General features: G+C 42.9%; 1 protein-coding gene across 1 annotated transcript in view; it reads right to left on the bottom strand.

Annotated features, from left to right (window-relative positions):
- Positions 1-1,740: 1,740 nt before the first annotated feature.
- APCDD1 (APC down-regulated 1) overlaps positions 1,741-23,079 on the bottom strand; it is a 33,368-nt gene continuing 12,029 nt past the window's right edge. Inside the window, exons 2-5 of the mRNA XM_019712605.2 lie at positions 21,646-21,829; positions 17,830-18,361; positions 5,342-5,663; positions 1,741-3,859 (exon numbers count right to left, since the gene is read on the bottom strand). Coding sequence (XP_019568164.1) covers positions 3,408-3,859; positions 5,342-5,663; positions 17,830-18,361; positions 21,646-21,829 — 1,490 coding nt within the window. The 3' untranslated portion in view covers positions 1,741-3,407. The remainder of the gene's footprint in view (positions 3,860-5,341; positions 5,664-17,829; positions 18,362-21,645; positions 21,830-23,079) is intronic.

Genomic DNA, 23,079 nt, shown 5'->3' with positions numbered 1-23,079 from the left:
GAGTAGATCCAATCTCCCTCTATCTCCACCCATTACCCTTTCTTCCATTACCCCACTTCAGGAAGTTCAGCATTGTCCTTTCAGGACAGTGTCCTGAAATGCCTAATTAGATACTGTCTGTTGCTTTCTATATTCCAATGCCAGGTACCAATACCATTTTAAAATAAAACACTGCAATATCTCCAGACTGCTATGAACATCATCTTTATTTTCAGGATATAATTAAAGAGCTGGGGGAATAGAGAATGATGGTTTAATATATTATTCTTAAAACTTTCCCTTCAACCAGGACCCCCAGTCTTACATTCCAGTCATTTCCATAAGGTGTGTGTGAGGCTCTATCAAGGAGGTCCTGGACTGCCAGCCTCTCTAACAGGGATCCTTTGTATAGGACGCTGAGAATTACCTTAGGGGGCGGCCACAGCACTGGGACACTGTGAAGGGCTGTTTAGGATGCTCACCACCCAGATGTCAGAGACACTGTATATAATGAGTGTTGTTCCGCTACAACACATGACCCAACTTGCCATAGCTGAACAAACTACCTTTGTTCTGAATTGGGTAGACTTGGGGCTCTAGGAAGCTCCTTTTTGAGTCCAGGGTCAACTTGGATTTTATTGTTTGAAGCCTAGATCACACCAAATTTTATAGCTGTCCAAGGAACAACTTTCTGACCCTGACCATTATCAGCCTGCTACCTAGGAAGAGAAGTCTAGTTCCAGCAGGCCATTGATGTCTACAAGAGCCATTCTTTATTTATTTACTACATTCCCCAAACCTAGTATTCACAAGTAGAACTATCTGCTACTAACTTAAGAGTAGACTTGCCAACACCTGAGTGCATAATATGGAGTATTTTAAGCTTGTTATAGAATATTCCAGATTTAGTCACACCCTCCTCAGAGATATCATCTTGGTCTTAAGTTAAAATTTCTGACTCTCAGGGCCGGGCCAGTGGCTCAGGCATTGGAACTCTGTGCTCCTAACTCTGAAGGCTGCCAGTTCGATTCCCACATGGGCCAGTGAGCGCTCAACCACAATGCTCCTGGTTCGACTCCTCGACTCCCGCAGGGATGGTGGGCTGCGCCCCCTGCAACTAACAACAGCAACTGGACCTGGAGCTGAACTGCACCCTCTACAACTACGATTGAAAGGACAACAACTTGACATGGAAAAAATCCTGGAAGTACACTGTTCCCCAATGAAGTCCTGTTCCCCTTCCCCCCCGCCAAAAAAAAAAAAAAAAAAAAAAAAAATTTCTGACTCAAATCTGAATGACTCTTAAAGATAGATTGCTATGATTCTTCAAGGTAATGGGAAATCACTTGGACTGAAGATCTTCATGGGATACATGGGGCTTACTTTTACAGGCACTTATAGTTAACATGACATAAGCAAGATAAGATGTGATATATGTGGGTGATAAAGCAAGCTACAGGCACAAATCTAATTGTGTCACCAATTTATGAATAAAATATATTGGTCATTCTCTGCATTTCATGTCATCCCTAAGGTTATATATATATATATATATATATATATATATATATATATATCGTACATTGTGTACATGTTGATATCTAAATATTTAGGTTGATGTATATATGTATGTGTATACTCTTATGTAGTATGCTTTTTAAAAGTGTGAAAAGCTAAGTTTAGATGAGTGGCTATGACTCAAGTGACTATCAATCTACTACTTTTATAGTAAATCACTGAGGTATTCTTTAGCAGTGAACATAGTTTTTCACATAATTTTATTATATCCTTTAAAGATAGCATTAGTATTAATTAAATAGATCCACAGGTAAAATGTTATTTTGTGGGAGTATTTTTGACATCTTTGTTTATTAAACTTGGCAGACATTAAGTTAGTATTTTCATTCGAATAACCCCCCTCAGTATGCAACACACTTAAAATATAATCTGAAATAAAGCACATTGGTACTGCATGCCATCCTTATAACTTAACACCACATCGAATGCTATAGCATTTCATAAATTTATTTCTTAAATACAAGTATGACTCTTGACCTTGATCTTGGTTTCCATGTTCACTTTTAGTTACATCCAAGATTTCAGTTACTCACCATTTCCCTCCATCAGTCTCTACTGGCAGTAACACTTGGTGTTCAGATAGCACCATTTGTAATAATCCAAAGTAATGGGCAGACATGACTCATGCCCCCTCCTGATGTCTGTGAGAACAAAGTTCACTTAGTCTGCTTAAGGTGACCCTAAGACTCTGCAGTGACAGAGCCAGTGCAATGGCAGGACAGAAACTGAGTCAAGCAGGCATGTCCAATGGTAAGGAGACTGTACACAAAGCCTGGGTTTCATGCAAGCCGAGGGCCAATTGGAGCACCTAGCTTGGTAGCCCCCACTGCACTCTTTGAGTAGCCAGGCCCTTAAACACCAAAGTGTGATCTCTGAGTATTCATCTTTGAAGGCAGCAGAACTGCCAGTACTGCTCACCCCTGACCAGAGACAGCTTAAGTTAGGACGAGAGTTCCATGGAGAGAAAACTACGGAATCAAGGGCACTAAGGAGACTCTCTCATTCATGTTTAACATATGATCCTCATCCCATGCATCACTGCCCCTACCTATCTGGTAACAAAACTGCTTTTGATATTTGCTTGGCCACACTTGTCTCCAGAGCAGGTAGGAAAGCAGCATGCATTCCCCAACCACCCAGAAACCAGCATCTAACCACCATCTCTTTTCCCAACAAGCTAAAACAACAATAGTTTAAATTACTTTGAAACTTTAATTATAGGTACTATTCCACTCAACATTTGAAAGTTTGGATTCTCTCCTTTTTTGCATAAAGGCTGTCAAGGTGGTTATGCTAACCCGGGTGTCTTTTCCTATGTACATATCTACACCCAAGTCTCTTCTTTATTAATAAACGGTGTCTTGATCACAGTTTCAAACCAACTCTGCACTGAATTCCAGGTTGTAAAACTCAGACAACAAAACAGTTTCAAAGGAGGACAGGAAGCAACCACAGTAAAATGGCAGGAAAAGCTGTAGCTTGTTATTTGTTTCTTCTAAGTTCAACTCAGAAATATAATAATTAAGAGGAAGAAAAGAAGAGGACCTAGCTCTCACCCTGCTCCCTCTACCAAACACACTAGACCAAAACACACTGTGGTCTTAAAGTGCAATTACTATTGTGAAGGTGCCCAGGCCAGGGATCTGACTGGACAGAGTTCAAGGCAGAAACTTCAAACAGAGCTGCTCATGACTCAGGCTGGGAGGGAGGGGCGAGGCAGAGAAGAAAAGGAACGACAGTTCTTGGGCTCTCAAGTGCACCAAAAGAAGAAGTGTCCTTTCTTTTCGTAAGGAAAAATCTGTCAATTGAAAGGAATCCTGTTTTGGAAATATATAACTTTTAAAAAATTTCTATCTGAGGACATTCCAGTGCAGCAGAGTCAAAAGGCAGGTGAGTGCAGCAAGGAACTGAGGACAAGGGCTCCTCGCAGATGCCTGGCTCCCATATTGGTGAGCCCTGTGGTCCTCAGAGAAGTCCTCAGCTCGGGGCACAGAGGAAGCGCACTGGACTAAGGGCATCTGGTAGGATGTGGCTCTCTTCTCAGGCCTGTCCGGACTAGACCCATCACTGGGCCTCTGGCCATTGAACAGCAGATAGCGGCCACGGGCATCCTGTTCCATTTTGAAGATCTCATATTCTGTGTGAGGTAGTTTGATTCCCAGTGCCACGCAGCCATTGGTGTGTGTCACATCCTGCTGGACGCCCACCTGCCAGGAGCCCTCGGCCCCACACTCGTTCCCATTGAAGACATTGAGGAGTGAGGCTGTGGCTGCATCCATGGGGGTGACCTTCATGTGATTCACTGCAAAGGAGAGAGGAGAGTACCATGACTAAGGGAGTGAGCGTGCAGTGCAGAAAGCCACAGGGCAACTGTTGGCAGCACTCCATCTCCACAAGGCTTTCTGTTCTAAAAATAACCCTTATACCCCCCCATCTGACTCCAGCCTACGTAACAGCATTGTCAGGTGGAAAGATCAATGAGTTGCTCTGAATGACTATCACATGCAGGTGTGATAAGAATAAACCTACTACGTTTGGCATATAAATGCTGAGCCCAGATTGCAATTGATTGCACGTGTTATAATGAAATTAACCTTTCTCACTAAGTGTCTCCAAGAAGTCCCCTTTGGTGACACTCTTTGGGATGGACAAAATACTCAATAAAACTAGAATTTTGTGTTTATGAAAAGGTTTTGAGGTTTTTAAATAGATTTGGTGTCAGACACCTATACTAGTTAGAAATCTTGTAAATTAATACTGGCCCATAAATCAGGCAACAAACATAAATTAGGATGCAAGCAAGAAAAATATGAGTAGATATATTAAGTACAAATCCAAGCACTTGGAGAGGATCCCTTTTGAAGGCCCTCCCAGGGGACTGTGTTCTGTGTATACCACAAGACCTTTGGGATTGAATCAGATTAATATGGCTGTTCTCTTGGCTACAACTATCAAAGGTTCACTCTTCCTGGAGCAAACCTTCCTTCCTGAGAGGAGGGCTAAGATGCCTTAGGACTTATGTGGGTTAGCATAAATACTTTATACTCAATAGACTAAACCATGGAATGCTATCCTGGAAGCGATCACACCTCGTGTCCAGGCCGACCGTCTTGGCCACACCACGACAGGGCTGATACCACCTTACAAAGATGTACAAATTAAAAAAAAAAAAAAGAAAAGAAAGCATGACATAGATACCATAAGACCTCCCTTCCTGATAATAGCTCAGCAAATACTCATCCCTTACCTTCCTCACTCATTGTGTATCCTAAACCTCCCACCTTCGAGCACCTGTCAATTTCTCAGTGCAGCACAACTTTGGCATAGGAAATGACAATTCTGAGGTATACCTAACACCGGCTCTTTATTGCCCACTAAAGAAAGCATGGTGCATGCAGTACCTGTGATGTTACCACAGGGGTAGTTCAGAATCCACCAGGAACTGTACACAAAAAGGAAATGTGTAGACTTGAGATTTCATTCCTAGGAACATAGTCCTGGACACATCTGACACTGTTCACAGTGGCGTGGGCTCCCTAGCACCACAGCCTGCAGGCTGAGCCGTCTACCCTGGCTGGCCCAGTTCTGAGCAGAGCGGACCTCAGAGGCTATTGTAAATGACGACCCTGGGGCAGAAAGCGTTCCCAATACTCTTCCCCAACATCTCTAGCAGAAAAGAGGCCCTTTCCCTCAGGTAGAAACCTCAACAAAAAAATGTCAAAAAACTGCTCGGTGTCCCTCACCCGTTGGGCTGCTATGTTAGGACCTGAGGCAGGAGCCCTACCTTTGAACACAAACTCCGTTCCTCCCAGGACTCTGGAGGAGTGCACGCCCCGGCTGTAGCGGCCCTTGGCATAGATGGTGAAGGTGGGATGCTTGCAGACAGGGTCGGAGTAGTGGTAGTAATGCCCTTCCCAGGTGTTATTGTTGTCGTGGAAGATGAAGTGGCGCGTGAGGAAGAGGACTTCGGGCCGAACCTCACAGCGCTGGCTCACCCACTCGCCATGCAGACCAACAGTCAGGTCAGCTTTGGGGGGCAAAAGGGGTGGGCGGTGCTCATCTGACCGGTGGATGATGCGACAGGCTATGCAGGCATGGTCGTGGTTCTGCAGTCAAGAAACAAACACAAGTAGAGTCCTGTTTTCATGGAAGAGCAGTGTATACATGCTTTCTGCAAATGGGGCTCACCACAGCAGGGGTGGGTGAGGACCCTGGGCACCATCACTTGTGACCTGGGTACCCAAGAGACACCTGGAGCCACACTAGGGGCCACAGAGGGTGTGCATGTGTGTGCGTGCACGGGCACTCGCTCACAAGTTCACACGTGTTTGGCTGACATTAGAAACTTGCCTACATATTTCAGCTATGATGTGGACTCTCTTTAGAATCCTATTACATTTTCAAATCACAAGTGCTGGACACGCTTTCGAAACGAAGGGCTGGCATCAACTCATAGTAGTATGGCTACTGTAAAAAAAAAACACAAAAAAACAGAAAATAAGTTGTTGACAAGGATGTGGAGAACCCTTGTGCAGGCACTGCTAATGGGAATGTAAAATGGTGCAGCTGCTCTGGAAAAGAATTACTATATGATCCAGCAATTTCATTTCTGATTTATACCCAAAAGAATTGAAACCAGGGTCTCAAAGAGATATTTTTTCACCCATGTTCATAGCTGCATTATTTACAATAGCCAAAACATGGAAACCACCCAATGTATATAGACAGACAAATGGATAAACAAAATGTGGTCTATCCATACAATGAAATATCATTAAATCTAAAGCAAAGGAAATTCTGACAGATACTACAACATGGATGAACCCTGAAGACATTAGGCTGAGTGAAAACCAGACACAAAGGGTGATACCACTTAGATGATATTGTGTGATACCACTTAGATGAGGGACTTAAGAGTAGTCAAATTCATAGGGATAGGAAGCAGAATGGTTGGTGTCAAGGGCTGGGGGGAGGAGAAATGAGGAGTTAGTGTTTAATGAGTACAGAGTTTCAGTTTTGGATAAATGAAAAAGTTCTGTGGATGGATGACGGTAATGGTTTCACAAGGATATCGACGCACTCAATACCACTGAACTGTACACTTTAAAATAGTTAAGATGGTAAATTTTATGTTATATGTATTTTACCACAATTAGATTTTTTTCATTAAAAACAACATGAAACACATAAAATAAAATAAAATAAAATAAAAAAATAAAAAGACAGCATCCAATTGCTGTGGATAAGAAAGGGAGCTGTCTAGTAAAGGCAGGGGTCCTTTCAAAGGAGGAAGTGAAGGAGGAGACCCGAAATAAGGCAAGAGCAAAGCCTCTGAGAAGTGGGCAGACACACCTGTCATCCATTTGTGGCTGCTGGCCTCAGGGTTTGGAAGGTTTATGGACTCTTAATATGCTTCCTGCTTTATGGCTTTAAGCCATTTAACGAGTGCAAGAAGCTGCGGCTGGGTCTTTCAGGAGCGCCTCTCTTGGTGAGTCTGCTTTATAACACTAACACAGATGCTGGAACAAGGGCTGTCTAGGTTTGTGGCTTAGAAAACCTCCTAAGAGTAGGATGGCCAGAGGCTATTAGTCACATAAATGCTGGTGGCCTGGAAAGCTCAGGGCTCACACACACAAAAAATAAATAAATAAAATAAATAAAAATAATAAAGCTGAAGTCAAGAGGACAGGAGTGCGGGGTTCTTGGCCATACCTGTCATTGCCCAGCTGTTTGATCTAAGTCACAGGATACTTGGGAGCCAGGGCCTGCCTCGCCTGGATGTGGGGACCATCGATGTCTCTGCTATTCTCCCTCTCACACAGAGGGCTGTACAGCTGGCTGGGCTAATAGGCATTGGCCAGGCTAGAAGCATGACTCAAATCTGATCAGTGCTATTGTAACATGACAGCTGAGGCTCAGTGTTCAGGGGGACAGCACTTGAACCCCAGCCCTGCGCTCCCCTGCCCAGGGGACCATATGGTGCAGCAGCTTGCTGGAGAGTAGGCAGTCTGGGCTTGCATGCATTTGTTTTCTAAAGTCAGGAATCCATACCTTCAGGGTCTTTTCATCTCTAGCACTGACTCAGTGTGATATTGCTGTGGCTGCTGTTGAGTTAAATGTTTGACCATCTCTGAGAGCAGTGGAGCATCAGAGGAGAAGGCCTTCCAGCTGTCAGCCCCCTACATTCTCCTCCAAGGAGAACTCAATGCTCACTCACTTGTTGCCATGTTCATTAGATGAGTGAGAGTTATAACTCATGGGAGAGAAGACTTCCTTCCTAGCAATGTTTGCAGCTTACAGACGATGAGATCAAATGGACAGCTGCAGAGTGAGATGAAGACAGAGGATTCACTGACCTAGGTCCCAATGCATTTGTGGGCCTGTGATTTCCTACAAAGGGCTCTGGGGGCACACAGGAGATACTGCCCAGCAGCCTGTGGTCAGCAGCAAGCTGCTGTCTAAAAGGTACAGTGAGAAAACACAGAGGGAAGAACACCTGCACATTAGGGCTGTGCTTAACTGCACAGAAAGATGGTTCTGGCCAGGTCCTGAAAACCATGCACAGGCCCATGCTTTCAGCAGTGACTGCCCCTTAGCAGCTGGTGACCTTAGGCAAGTTGTTAATCTCTATGTTTCAACGTCCTCATACATAAAACGGGGATTGTTATACTTGCATAACTATTGCAAGAAATGAGCAGCAGATTAAGGTGGTTCCTACTCAGTGCACCCAGAACCACTGTGGGGAGAGGTTTCTCAGTGATGGAGCAGGAAGTGGGATCACATGTATGCACAACACTTGGAGGAAGACTAAATAAATGTCCTGTCTCTTGCTATATGTGCCACTATCTTTCAAATGCACATTAGCGTTAAATAAGATACCAATTTAGTTAAAAGAAAGCATTACTGAATTCAGTAATTTTACCTTTATGTATTTTCTTAGTAAACCACCAAGAGGTGAAGGTTCCAAACTTTTTACCTTAAAAGTGGGTTCTGACACTCAAAATCTGGGATGGGACGTTAATACGATTTAAGTATAACATCATAGACAAGAAACAGGCTTGGTGAGGGGAGGTGGGCACAGTTATCAGGCCCAGGCTGTTCCAGAAAGGTGCCACACCCAGCAAGGTAGCACCTGATGTTCACGGTACTTTCCTTTAAGAACAACAGAGCAGGGGTCCTGAGCTCTAAGACGAACTGTGGTTGCTTCAGGTGAATGATGGTCCTGGGCTGAAGTGTTTCTGTTCTTCAGCAGACAAAAGCAGATCAGGTAATTATGGGGGAGCTTGCAGTCCGTCAGTTGGGCAATGTGAGAATTTAGGTAGAGAGGAAACTAGCCATTAAGTATTGGTCTTTCTGAATTTCTAAACTAGTTACGTTATTTTATTGTAGTAAAATATACATAATGTAAAACTTACCATCTTAACCATCTTAAGTGCATACATAGTTCAGTGGTACAAAGTACATTCACATTGCAAGAACCACCACCATCCATCTCCAGAACTTTCTTATCTTCCCAAACTGAAATTCAGTACCCATTAAACAGTAACTCCCCTCCCAACCCCAGCCATCACCACTCAGCCCTTGCCAACCACCACTCTACTTTCTGGCTCTATGACTTTATGACTATTCTAGGTACCTTATGTAAGTGGGATCATACAATATTTGTCCTCTTTGTGACTGTCTTATTTCACTTAGCGTAATGTCCTTGAGGTTCATCCATTTTGTAGCCTATTGCAGAATTTCCTTGCTTTTTAAGGCTGAATAATATTGTACTGCATGTATACACCACATTTTGTTTATTCATTAATCTGTTGATGGACACTTGGGTTGCTTCCACTTTTTGGCTATTGTGAATAATACTATGAGCATGGGTATACAATCTATTCTAAACCCAGCTTTCAATTCTTTTGGGTATATACCCAGAACTAGAATTGCTGGATCAAATGGTGATTCTACGTTTAACTTTTTGAGGAACTGCCATACTGTTTTCCACAGAAGCTGCAACATTTTACAGTCCCACCAGCAATGCACAAGGGTCCTAACTTCTCTACATTCTTGCCAACAACTGTTATTTTTCCTTCTAATAGCCATTAGTGGGCATAAGGTGGTATTTGTAGTTTTGATTTACATTTCCCTAATGATGAGTGATGATGTTGGGCATCTTTTCATGGGCTTATGGGTTATTTGTGTATCTTCTTTGGAGAAATGTCTATTCAAGTCCTTTGCCCGTTTGTTAATAGGATTGTTGCTGTTGAGCAACTTTTAAAAACAACTCTTTTTAAAACAACTCTCTAGCTGGCATTAAGAAACCAAAGATGTCATAACTAAGGGTGGGCCTTTGGACCCCCTAGATACTGTCAACAAGGGGATGGGTTAGCTATGGTTGGATAAGGGGAATGCTTCTCTGTTCCTCTCTGTTTTGCAGACATATTTTTTAAAAATTTAATTTATGCTCTAATTCCCACTATCCTTGGCTTGAATAAAACCCAAAATACCTATAGGAACAACTATAGGAAGCAGAAATTAAAACCTATATACGGTATTGGCTCTAATGTTTCTCTTTTCCAAGATGCTTTTCTTAAATAGAAAGTAGCCTTTCAAGATTAATAAATGGGAAGTTTTTCAACATGAAGAGTGATTTATGCTATGAAATATTATCTGTTTTATGAAAGTCACTCTTTGTTTTTTTTGTCCATGCTCTGACACGATTGTCATCTGAGAAGCTGTCCACTTCAGGCTTCAATCAGGCTTCTACATCACTCCCTTCCCCTGAATCTCGGAAAGTGCTATTTTAAAGTCAGAGTTTCTGTACACGGAAGCTCTGAAGGTTAAAGCAGAGGGACCAAAGTGTGTTTCCTTGTTGCTATTCTTTACACCAACTATAAAAAGCTTTAATTCCAAAGGGGGAGGGGAGGAGTGAAAGATCCTTAGACAATCTCTTGGGGGGAAAATCAAGCTTATTCTAAAAGTGAAAAACTCACCCTTAAACTTTATAAGTGAGCAGTGTTCTAGGCAAAGAGTGGGGTTTTGCCCACTCTCCTTTCGGATTCCTGCCCAGAGCCCAGGTAACATGTTAAATAACCACAGCTTGCATGGACAGGACATTTGATTCTGAGAAAGTTCAAGTACATCATCTCCTTAAGCTTTACAGCCTCCAAAAGAGACCATGTGTACACTTTACAGATGAGACCACCAAGGCACAGAGTGAGAGAATAATGTGGCCCAGATTACTTTATAAGCCAAAAGTAGAAACTGGAAACATAATTTGGTTTTGAGGCTTGCTGAGTGCTACTTCCTGGCCCCAGGCTGCCTCTTAGGCCGAGGTCCTGCAAAGAACACATGTATCCCTATGAAGGACTCCAGTCCCTGGAAAAGATCTTCTCTGGCTGATGACTGATAGGGATTCTCCAGGATTTCTCCTGTTCTCTGCCAACATTTATTTCTGGGACAGTTGGTTTGTCAACAACATCTGCTGACAGTATCCACTTGTTTCCAGCATCTTCCCAGAATGGAAGAAATTACTTGATATAATCTTGTTGTGAATAGATCAACTAGAGAAGAAGGCTGAATAAAACATTTCTTGGGCTAAAAATTTTGTTCAAGGAGGAGGAGAAATGGGAATAGATGACAGAAAGTTCCTTTCACAGTTTGTTCCATGGGATAAAGAACACATTAGTGTTTCTCAGGAAGAAAACTGCCACGGCTAATGATAAACATTGAAAACTTATATTTCACAACTGTAATTCACCATGTGTTTGACGAAATTCCTATTAAGGTATTCCTGCACATATATCCTTCCCGTATCTTCTCCATTTCATTGTAAGTGCTTTGAGGCCGAGACCAATGTGCTCTCTCTTTTTCATATTTCCCATGACATCTAGGAGAGTGCAATGCGTATAATAAAGGCTCTGAACCGACAGATTAATTCATAGAAACATGTCATTGGATATTTAAAAATATGAACAGAGTAGGGCAGCATTTATCACAAATGATGAGAGTTGACCAGCTTACTGGGAGGGGCCTCTTGGCGTGCTTTTCAGATCTGGGATCCTGAGAGTTTATGATTCCAGGCTCATTTTGACCACCTTTTAAAGGGATTGTGATGATTCCACATTCCGAAGGAAGTAGGGTGAATAGCCATGGCCAGATATGTTGGGTGTCTTTTAACTATAGCTTGAAATAATGCAGCTAACTGTGGCCACCTCCAGAAACTGGCAGTCTGTCTGCCCTCAGGAGCAACACTGCATTTCCAGAAATGGGCTTTCTAAGAAGTTTAGAATCTAAGAAGTTAGCTCACAAAGGCCTTTTTTGTTTTATGAGCATCAGCAAATCACACAAAAGATAAATTTGCCTCCACCTTGCCTGTATATACACACTATGTACAGACTCAACAGCTAGATAAAAAGAAACATAACAAACTGGTTCTTTAATAGAAATGTCTTTAAAACGGTTCCAGAAGAAAAATTTTATTTATGTTTCTTACTTGTTTGTTTTCCTATTAATTTAAAGTCATATAGTTAAAAACAGTCTCATTTTAATAACTAAATATGCTGTAAATGCAGCAGACTCCACAGTTTGGCCTGTTTCTCCTCGTCCTCTCTCCATGGTGTGTAGCCAGTACTCCCACAGAGTAGGGACTTAATACCGCCTTTTAAATGGTTGACTTCCTGCTTGCTCAGCTTTCACTCTGTCTGTCCTCTCAGCTTTCTCGCCTTTTAAGGGATGAAATGTTTACCACTTACATTGTCCCTGACAACAAGTATTTCCTGGTCTGCTAACTCCTTAAATAAAGCAACTTTGCATGTCTGTGTATTTACTGAAATACTCTGGAATCAAGAAATACAAAAACTTATTTCTGCACTAAAAGAGTATGCCAGCATCTGCGTAATGCAGCAATTGTGTGACACTGCATACCCTGGACCACATAAAATGCCCACACAAGCAAGCCTTTCAGAGTCAAGACCCCAGCATCCAACCCCAATTTCATATGACAAGCCAGATTTGCTGACTTAAAGTTAAAACACCCAGCCCCAGCGAACAGGATGACCGTTTCCTTAGGAGTCATCCTTAACGTAAGATGGGCACCTGAAACCATTTTAGGTCAAGACTCCCTGAACCTCCTCGTCCTCTACCACCTCTTCCATCTCCCATCACCTCTGCAACCCCATCCTTCCCTACACTGGCAGAAAGAGAAGGGACACGAATTCTTCCATGATCACCTGGTTCCTTCCACCGTTACTCCTGCGACACCCACTTGCCCTCCCACCCAGGAGCCACACCAAGCACATGCCTAAGAGGGGCCCCTTCCTGCTGCAGACTTGTCTGCTGGAGCTGGGCTGAAAAGTATCCTGCCCGTGGCCACCTGGTCCAAAGTCCTTCTGATGTCACAGATATCAGAAAGTCTTACAGTATTTTTCACATACTCTGAAAAGACTTGGAGAGACAAGATCCCTCAGAAACCAGTGCTCGTTCGTTCACAGTCTAAGTTTCTACAGAATTCAAGAGAGAACACGCACAAGTACCGTGTTTCCCCAAAAATAAGATCTCGCCAGACCATCAGCTCTATTGTGTCTTTTAGAGCAAAAATTAATATAAGACGTGGTATTATATTATATTACCTGATCTTATATTATACTAAAATAAGACTGGGTCTTATATTAATTTTTCCTCCAAAAGACGTATTAGAGCTGATTGTCAGGCTAGGTCTTATTTTCGGGAAATACAGTAATATCTTTTTCAGCTATAGTGCCCAGCTACTCCTAAAAATATTTGGTGCTTTTCTTCCTCCAACGTGTAGCCCCACTGCTGTTAGCAAGCTGGGGCAGAATATTTAAGATACATGACTTGGGGAAAATTGTCTGGTTTTCTGACAAACCCTTTGATTTACAACCGTGTGGCTAAATCAGTGCATGATTTTGTAGAAAGACCAATTCTATTGGCCTACAAGTCTGATCCTGAGGCTTTGGTGTTGCCAATGTTCCCAGCAATCATTCGCTTTTAATTACTATTTAATTCTACCACGGGAAAAAATGCGCCTCGCTAACCCTCCAACTGCACAAGAATCTAGGCAGAGGATAATGGTTGACCAAATGTTAAACTCAATTTAGGCAAAACGTCTTCTCTCAAGGTTATTTTAGGTGGCCTTGACTTTTTTAAAATGAAGAGTAGCCAATTTCATCCTGAGAGAATCTTCCCAGCACACCTGATTCCCTTCAAACATAATTTATTTGCCAAAGGACTCTGAACCTCATAGCAAAGCTGTATAAAGCTTAGAAAAACAAGATGATTTAAAGTTTCTATTTTTACATGGTGTCCCATTTCCAGAGGGGCTGAGACTGGTGGTTTCAAACTCAATTTAGCATTTAAACTAATTTTCAGCCAGGTCTCTATGGACTGGCAATTAGGGAAGGCAAGGAGTTCAAAGAGGAGGGTGGGGGGGCCTGTGGTCTTTCCGGATGAGCTCCCAGCCCCCACTCCTTCCCATTGGCCCAGCAGGCAAGGAGCACCTGGGGCTTTGCATTGAGTGTCTGGAAAGACACCAAGGGCCAAGAACATTTATTCCTTCTCATAGCTGTCCTACGGAAGGATCTAAAAACTTCCTGAAGACTCTGCAGCACACTGCAGGCCAAGGTGTACAATGCCAGGGACAACAAGAGAAGAACGGGCCCTTTCAGCTCCCACAGCCATGCAGACCTCAGGGCCTGGCCTTCGAAGGACCCCCTCAGCCACCGCAGCTGGCAGTCCAGGTGGTGGAGAGCACATGCCCGGCCTTGGATGCTTGCCTGCGTCCTCCTCCCAGTCCAGCTGCCATCTTCATCTGTGGCCATAGCACTCCTCTGAGCCTTAGAGCCCTAGCTTTCTAAAATTTATTTTAATTTCATGTGGCGATTGTATTTAGGTAATATAAGATCATGGCATAAATTGCAAAAGGTAGAAAAAGCTATACAGTGACAAGTCTCTGTCTGACTGTCCCCGAGCTACTCAGTCCCCTTCCTCAGAGGCAATCATCATGTTTCCTATGTACCCTTCCAGAAATACTGATTCCTTTGTAAGCTTATCTTCTTCTTCTTTTATGATTAGTTTTACACAATGGTAGCATACTTTTCATGTTATTCTATACCTTCTTTTTTTTTTTTTTTTAACAGTACATCTTAAATAATATCTAAGATCCAAAGTTCTTCTTTCCACCATTGATATTTCTTGAATGAAGGAATCAGGCCCAGGGTTTAAAGAGTTTACTTCTTAAACTGGGTAAATGTTCCCACAACCTTAGCAGAGGAAGGAGGAGAAAATGGGAGGAAAAGTTTTACAGCTAGGCATCAGTAAATACTTTGATGCTCCTGGTCAACTGTCATTCTTATTTCTCTGGGAGCCATATGCCCAGAAGGGTTACTTAGTCTAGGACAGGGGAAAAGGGAGCTCTGCGGAGGGGCCCTTTCCAGATGCAGACAGTATTCTGCACATTAACCCAACCGATTCTTCTATTTTTATCAACCAATTCTTCTATTTTTACCCTTTTATAGAAAAGAAAAACTAAGGGTCCAAGAGGTCAGATAACACTACCAATGCCCCACAGCTGACGACCACAGGAGACTTGGATTCCAGGATTGACCACCATCTCCAAGTCTATATTCTTGCCAATTTATCCAGACAGTGTTTAAAAAAACAAAAAAGAACCTCTTCAGCTTTTTTGTGTATAAAAATTCTAAGAAGGTCAGCCTTATAACTCTCAGCCTTAATCCCCACGCCAATGTTAATAACTCACTTTCAAGACACTTTTCCTCCTGGAGCCACAACAGTATGCCTTTGCTCTCCCAACAGACAGGCTCTGTTTCGTGGGGGATGCTGACCAGAAGGAGAACTCTCTCCCACAGAACCAGGGGAGGGAGTAAGAGAGAATCATCTGGAGCCACAAGTCTTAGGAACGTTCATTTTACCTTTTAGACTTTCTGAAGAGCCATACACTAGAAATACAACAGTGAGTTTGAGGGAGAAGAGACAAAGGTAAGAAAATAGTTATAGTTAACAGGGTTTTTTAGAGCCCTAAAAAGAGCTTAAGAGATCAAAGAGCCTACGTGAGCATCTGCAGGTAAGGAAACATAATCAGAACTTGAATGTGTGCGAACGACCAGCCCAAGGTCAGGTACGGAGCAGGAGAAAGGGGTCCTGACTACAGTCCAGGTTCCAGAGCTATACCCTGCGTCCACCTGGAGCAACTTGGCCTCCTTTCTCTTTCCTCCTTCCTCAGCCCCTTGCTTCACTGTTTTGCTACTCATTAGTGTCTCCCCTACAGGGTGAGCAGGAATAAAAAAGGACTCTGCCGGCTTAGCAGATCTTCATAAAGGTACAGAGTGAGAAGCGTTGGTGCTCTTGGCTCGCATGAGTTTTCTGGATTATCTGTGGACCATTTTTATTCATGACATTCTTAACTCCTATCACCAGAGATAATTTAAAAGTTGGCTAGACAGTACTCAGAGGAAGCCAAATGTACATATCAAAATCCCCTTTCCCCCGCTGCTATCACACACCAGAGATTTTAACAGAAGCGCTACTTAGCTGCAGCATTCAACATGGACTCTGGATAACACTACCAACTGGAAAGGTCCCACGATGGAACTAAAAGCCCATTACTACTTTCAGTTTTTCCAGAAACCAGGCCCTTGCCCAGGTGCCACCCTATGGAAGATTCTCCTCTTGATGTCTTTGTATCAATGTGTAGAACAGGCAGAGCTTTGGCTCCCCCTCCTCACCCATCCTGAAAGCACCTCCGGAAGCAGGCATAAACAGCGTCCTCTTGCTCACTGACTGAACTCACTTTTTCCTCCTCAGCACCTCTGAGCATGGTGGACCTGGCTCCTGTTCTCCACTAGAACTACACCCAGTAGCATTGTGAGCCGTGCTGGTGAGCCACCAGAGTGTGGGGAACCCGGGAGCACCTGGTCTAGGTCCCTCAACCCTCAGTCAGCCTCACCTCACACACAAGACCACCCCTGACCCGCCATGTCCAGAGGAAGCAGCCTCCGCCAAGCAGGCTTCCTCAGCAGATTTCCCACAATTATAGTGGGACAATTATAAGAGTGACTTTCATTACATGAGCTCACAATAACACAGCTAAAAAGAAGATAACACTGAGTGGTCTTTGGCAGGGGAAGTACTTTGTGATCTCTCCACCAGTCATGAATAAGCTCAAAGGACTAAGAAGAAAAAAAGATTAAAAAAAATAATAATAAACTGCCAAACAAAAGTCAAACAGTGCCTGGCTATTAGAATTGCTGTTCTAGAGAGAATTCCAGAAAAGCCAATCTGATAGTGGGGAGCCACTCTAGAGAAAACTGCCTGCCACCCTGGCTCATCGTTCTCGGAGCCCTGTATGCCCTCCCTGCCTCAAGCTTCTCTAACTGCTGCAGTGGAAGCGATTGCGTTACATGTTGACACGAATTCTGAGCCTGTGGGAAGGAAATGCTTTGTGAATTCCAAATACAATTATTGGACTATCATTCAAGAAAAGAACATTATAAGGTTTTAATTGTTTCCTGCCCCCCTCTATCCTCCCTTCTGATCACAGTGACTTTACATTTCATTTAGTAGAAATGTGGGGTCTAGAATAAGAGACTTGGGTACAAATTCTGGCACTGAAACTAACCAGGTGACCTTGGGCAGGAGTAGCTTTGAACCTTAGCTGCCTCTTCTGCCTAAGACGATGGTAATATCTGCCTCAGAAGGTCACTTTGAAGACTGAAAGCAGAAACGTGGGTGGGAGATATTCATGGAGTCTACAGCCCTATGCAAACAGCACTGTCGCTTTCCCTTCCGGTGCCTCCCCACCTCCTCTAAGGCTGGGATCACTGCTCTGTTTGCATGTATTTCCCAAGTGTGGTTAGAACATTTTCATAGTTTTTCATGCTTTCGTCTTAGAATCACAGAAGAGGTTCCTAGAGCTTTAAAGCTGAAAGGAGCATTAGGCATTTTCTAGGACAACCAACCACCCAAGCACCTACTACACCACCAACTCCACTACCACCACCCACGTCATATAGGAAAATTGGGGCCCCACATCACAGAGCAAGTTGGTGGCCAACCCACGTCTGCTGACCCTCGCTATGTGTCCCTCCCCCAGAAGTCCTCTGGGACTCCTGTCACCTCCCAGCAATCCCTCCCTCTCACTCTCATGGGTTCCCTTTAACCCCACTGACACAACAGGTCTTTAGGTCCCTCATGTTATTTCACAAAGAGAAGGTTTCAGGGCCCTGAGGGCAGTCAGCTGCAGGGTACCTTGGCATTCTGCAGGGGAGGCTGGTAACTTGATGGCCGGTAGAAAGTCCGCTGGGCGGCATCAGTGTGGATATCGCCAAGGAAGAGCTCCTCCACCAGGCGGTCCAGGTGGTGCTGCAGGTACTGCTTCTCCACCCGGAGGAGCTGCAGCTCATGCATGGCGAAGTTCACGGCCCTGGTGCACTCACAGCCATCCTCCTCCCGCCAGAGGTCGTAGAGCACATCCTGCACCCAGGCACCCCCGGCAGGGATGAAGCCAGGGCATGTGCGGTTTACCAGCTGGCTCAGCTTCTCGGCGACTGCCTCCGTGTGGCAGATGACCTGGACGTTATGCAGCTGGTAGTCGGCTTCCGTGCCGCCGCGGATGATCCAGGAGGCCTGGCGCAGGCGGATCTTGCCCCGGATGATGAGGGTGTAGGTGGGGCTTGTGCAGCGGTTGCCAGCATAATAGAACTGGTAGGCCTTGAAGGTATTATTGTGGTAGAATCTATAAGACCTTGTGATGAACTCTGGGCCTGACCTCACTTCACAGCTGAAGAAGAAAAGGTAAAGGAAGATTTTTTTAAGCCCAAAGGTATGAGAAAGAGATTCATTACAGTGTTAAATTACAGTAATAATAATAAAATGCTTACATTGTTCTAAGTCCTATATAGATACCAGTTAATTGAATCTTCACAACAGCCTATGAGTCAGGGAGTATTTTTATTGTCCATATTTTACAAATGGGGAAACAGAGGCACAAGAGATTAGAAAACATGGCTAAGGTCACAATCAGCCAGCATCAAAGCCAGACCATGAACCAGAACAGTCTGGCTCCAGAGCCTGTGAGCCTAATCGATTACACCACAAAGCCTTTCATTTACTTTATGAACAAGCCAGGAGAGCAGAAACCTGCCATCCTCAGTTTCATCCATGGGCATAACTTACAGAGAAATTTCTTCCTTTCTGGTAGGAAAAAGGAAGAAGAGTATATTTATGCTAGTTCAGAAATGGTTCATTTCCTGACCATTTCTGTTTTATGGACCTTGTCTAGAACAGGCACGTGCTAGATGTTCATCATCCTGAAATGGCATCTAGTATTGGGGAAATGTCACAGAGGCAATCAGAAATTCACCCTCCCATCCAGTCAAAATTAATTTTCCCTCTAGCAGTAAAATAAAGAGGCAATCAGTGAAATAAGGCTAATATAACAACAGAAATAAGCATTCTTTTTATTTTGTGCTGTTGACAATGACAAAGTGGTGTTTGTTTTTTGCTGTGGCATTAGATAAATACTGGATACCTAAGCCAGGAATACTTGGCCTAGGTCTACAGAGCACAAATGACTAAGTAGGTTTTAACTCAGGTATGTTCCTCACACTGCTTCAATTGTAATCAATTCATATACACGCAACACAATCTACAAGAGGCAAATGGTGGAGGTTTTCTTTAAAGGGTTGGCCAAAGAATTCATCTTTTGGTATAGCCTTTTGCTACATAGATCCTAGTCTCAGTTACATCATGACTTTTATGTCATTAATTTTGGCCTTGTAACTCTGCTCACGTCTAATAAATAAATAAATAAATACACACACACACACACACACACACACACACACACACACACGGTCCAAAAAAATATATATATTTTAAGAAAGGAAAAAGCTATTAAAATTATGCTGATGGTAACTACTTTGAGCACCTCTTATAATTGCAGAATTCAAACGTGACTTGTATTCATCTTTTGTTATTGATACAATATTGAGTATTACAATTTTAATACAGTTTTTTTCTTTCTTAAAATGTGTATGGCATCCTTTGTACATATAATTATATTATGTATATTATACATTGTATATATTCTGGTTTGGTCTTATAACTCTGCTCATCTCTATAATACAGATATTATATATTATATATATATTATGCATTATATTATACACGTATATATTATACACAATAATTCTGGTTGGAGCTGACTCAACTTTGCCAAATTAAACAATGGGGCTGAAATCCCAAAGTCCAGTGGTTCTCAAAAGTGCTAACATTTCCATTTTTTTAGTTAACAAACTGGTAAAAGATAAACAGTTTTGAAGTGGGTACCTTTCGCTAAGTAAAGATTGTCAATTGTTGTCAAATAACATTATATGAACATAAAACTCTCAGCAGTACTTTGAGCATCCATCATCTAGAGAAGACCCAAGATTTCTTCTCCATGGAAAGAAAAGTTTAATGTGAGCAGTGGTTAATATCCCTTGAGGTTTAGCTAAGATGATCACTTCTTTTTAATATTTTATCTAAGTATAGATGATCTGCTGATTTGGCCTCCGGAGCTCAGCATATCTCAAGTTCATTCACTTCTGTCAGCCCTGTTACCATCCTTACCTGAACCTCCTTCATCTCCAGTAGGAACTGTTGGAAGTCTTTTAATTGGTCATCCCCAAATCACTTTTTCTACCATCCATTTGCCACGCAGCAGCCAGAATGCCAGAGGTGAATCATGTCTTAAGCATGGCCCTTGTTGAAAACTCTTCAAATGACTTCCCAGTTCTCTTAGATTAAAATTAAAAGCTAAACTCAAGAGAGGAGACCTGGCCTGCAAGGTGCCCTGGGAGCTGTCCCCACCTTCCTCAGCAGCCTCGTTTCGGGCTGTTCTCCCTGGTTTACCACACCCAGGTTGAGAGCGCTCTGCGTCAGTGCTTTCTCCAACCCAGCCTTTGTTAGTTCTTCCACATGGAAAGCTCTTCCCTCAGTCTTTGCATAGCCAACCAGATCTCAACTCAAGTGTCCTGTTCTTTGCTAGCCTTTCCTGACCCCACCCCCATCCTAAAATAGGGCCCATGGTATTCTCCTTTAGCACCTGTTGTTTTTTCCCTCATCATAGTACTTCTTTGTATATTTATTTGTAAAATTCCTGAAGATAGGGACCATGTCTATTTTGTTCACTGATATAAACACAAAATCTAGAATAATGCTTGGCACACAGTAAATGTTTGTGCACTCAATAAATATTTAATAAAATAATAAATTGTTTAAAAGTACATCACATTAAGAATGTGCAAATATTTATCATGTATTTATTTTGAGAAACGCTATTTTTACGAAAAAACCCACAAAACCTCTGGGTCTTCATCATCTTATAAAATTCTTTTTTCTTCTTCTCCGTATTTATTTGATCCCTCCCCAAGGTACCCAGTGGCTGCAGGGGAGAAGTGATCAGATCCCAGAGTTAGCCTTGTTAATTCTCAACAATTTAATGGGTAGGAGAAAAATTGCAGGTCTGCCTCTAGGCTATTTTTAAAAGCTCTAATGGAAGATAAGCCAGAGCTCAAACTGGGATAAATCTCAGCTCCACAGCCTGGAAAAGAATCCAAGAACTACGCCCCGGCTAGTAGAGGTAGCATGAGTACCTTTTAACTTACTCTTAGAACCCTGAAGCCATATATTAAATTACCAGAATATGGCTGGAATATTTAGACCATCAGAGCTTGCAAGTCATGTTTCACGGTTGGGGAAACACAGACTCCTAATTTCACTTGCTAATGGTTTCTTTTTATACACAAGTGGTCCCACAGAGGGACCTATTCACTCACACCCTGTGGTTAGCAGTGGTACAATATCATCTATACTTTAGCTAAGATTTCTACAGTACTTAGCTCTGTTTCTTTACCTATCAAGAGTTTCAAAACATTGTTTGGCTCTTAGTTAGAATTTAGACAACACCTAAATCATTCTACATTATATAAAGTCTCTATGTATCTGAGAAACCCTAAGGGCCTTCCATAGAAGTGGGCTCCTGGATCCCGCCTGGCACCCCTCCTGCCCTGGCCCTCTTACCCAGTGGACACCCAGTGGCCCTCGATCGCTGGTGGCATCTGCACAGTGATCCTTGCACCATTGTGGAGATGTTTGAGCATGTGATGACATTGTGATTCCTTGAATGCCCTCCAGGCACTTTTTTCTAAGGACCTGGGATGTGATCTGCTGTCTGGATGAAGGAGGGCAGAACCCTCTCCCAGCCCTGAAAAAGAATAGTGGAAGTTAGAGGAAAGAAGGGCAAACAGCAGACATGAACCAGGCAGAAGACCCACCTCTGCGGCAGGGAGATCACTGCAAGTGGAAACGCACATCAACCTCAACCCCACCAAGCTGTATCACTGCTTCTGCTCTCATAAATACAGATTCCAAAGTGTGAAGTGTCCTGGGAAATCATTTCCCAGGTGAGAAAACTGAGGGCCATGGAGATAACACACATGGACTTGCATGAGGTTATTTGGCTAGTTCCCGGCAAAGCCTGAGCTCAAATCCATGCCTTCATGAAATGGCAATGCATCTAAATGCATCTAAAGCCATGCATCTAAATGAACAGTTGCGCAGTGCAGACAAATGAATGTCACAGGGGTAGTAGAGGAGAGAAATGTTCATAAGCCACCAAAGAGAAGGATATGGAATTGAAGGGAGAGGTAGAGAGGGATCAACAGGAAAGGTGACATGTGCAGTGACACATTTACTTGAGGAAGGAAAGGAGCAAGGAGACCAGCCTCAGTGAAAAGCGAATTTTGATGGAATGGAGAAAGGCCCAGGGAACAGTTCCAAAGACTCCCAACTGTGATATGTGGCGTGGCTCCCATCTGCTCACACTCCAAATCAAGCATCTTCTGGTTCTCTCAGTCTCCAAATGGATGCCCTCTCAGTGGAGTGAAGTCATATGCCTGCCCTACAATGGAGTCAGGGCATGACATTTTTCTCCAATTATCTACCAAGGGGTCCCTCCTCACCACCACAAAGCTAGTGACTAAATATACTACATAGAGTTTAAAATTAAGAGTAATTGCAAGAAGATTGCACAGTTTTTATTTTCCATGGGTAAAGGGATAAATTCATCTTCAGTACAAATAGTTTATCTTATAGACAGTAGTAAACTTTCACCAGCTTAGTGTTCAGAATAAAGCAATGAAAACAGAGTTATAACCTGAAAGCCCACTGTTTCTTTTGAGACTCACTCTTGAACTAACAAATCAATGTCTTTATTGTGTACCTACTATATTTTTAGCTCTATGTTAGAAAAGAAGATACTAGTTAGACAAATGTAGAAAAATAAAAATATATGCAAAATAGATAAATGCACCTCTTAGAATGCTACCTGTGAGGAGGCAATTATGTATTTTTAATCAACACCTGAATACCTTCATAAAGAAACTATGGTTTATCACAGATCATTTGAAAATAAAAGGTTAGACACAGAAAACAGCAACTTACACCAACATGATG

The sequence above is a fragment of the Rhinolophus sinicus genome, linkage group LG09 (genome assembly GCF_036562045.2).
Source record: "Rhinolophus sinicus isolate RSC01 linkage group LG09, ASM3656204v1, whole genome shotgun sequence".
Lineage (NCBI taxonomy): Eukaryota > Metazoa > Chordata > Mammalia > Chiroptera > Rhinolophidae > Rhinolophus > Rhinolophus sinicus.
Note: the sequence above shows the minus strand (reverse complement) of the source record. Positions and strands in the feature narration are given on the sequence as shown.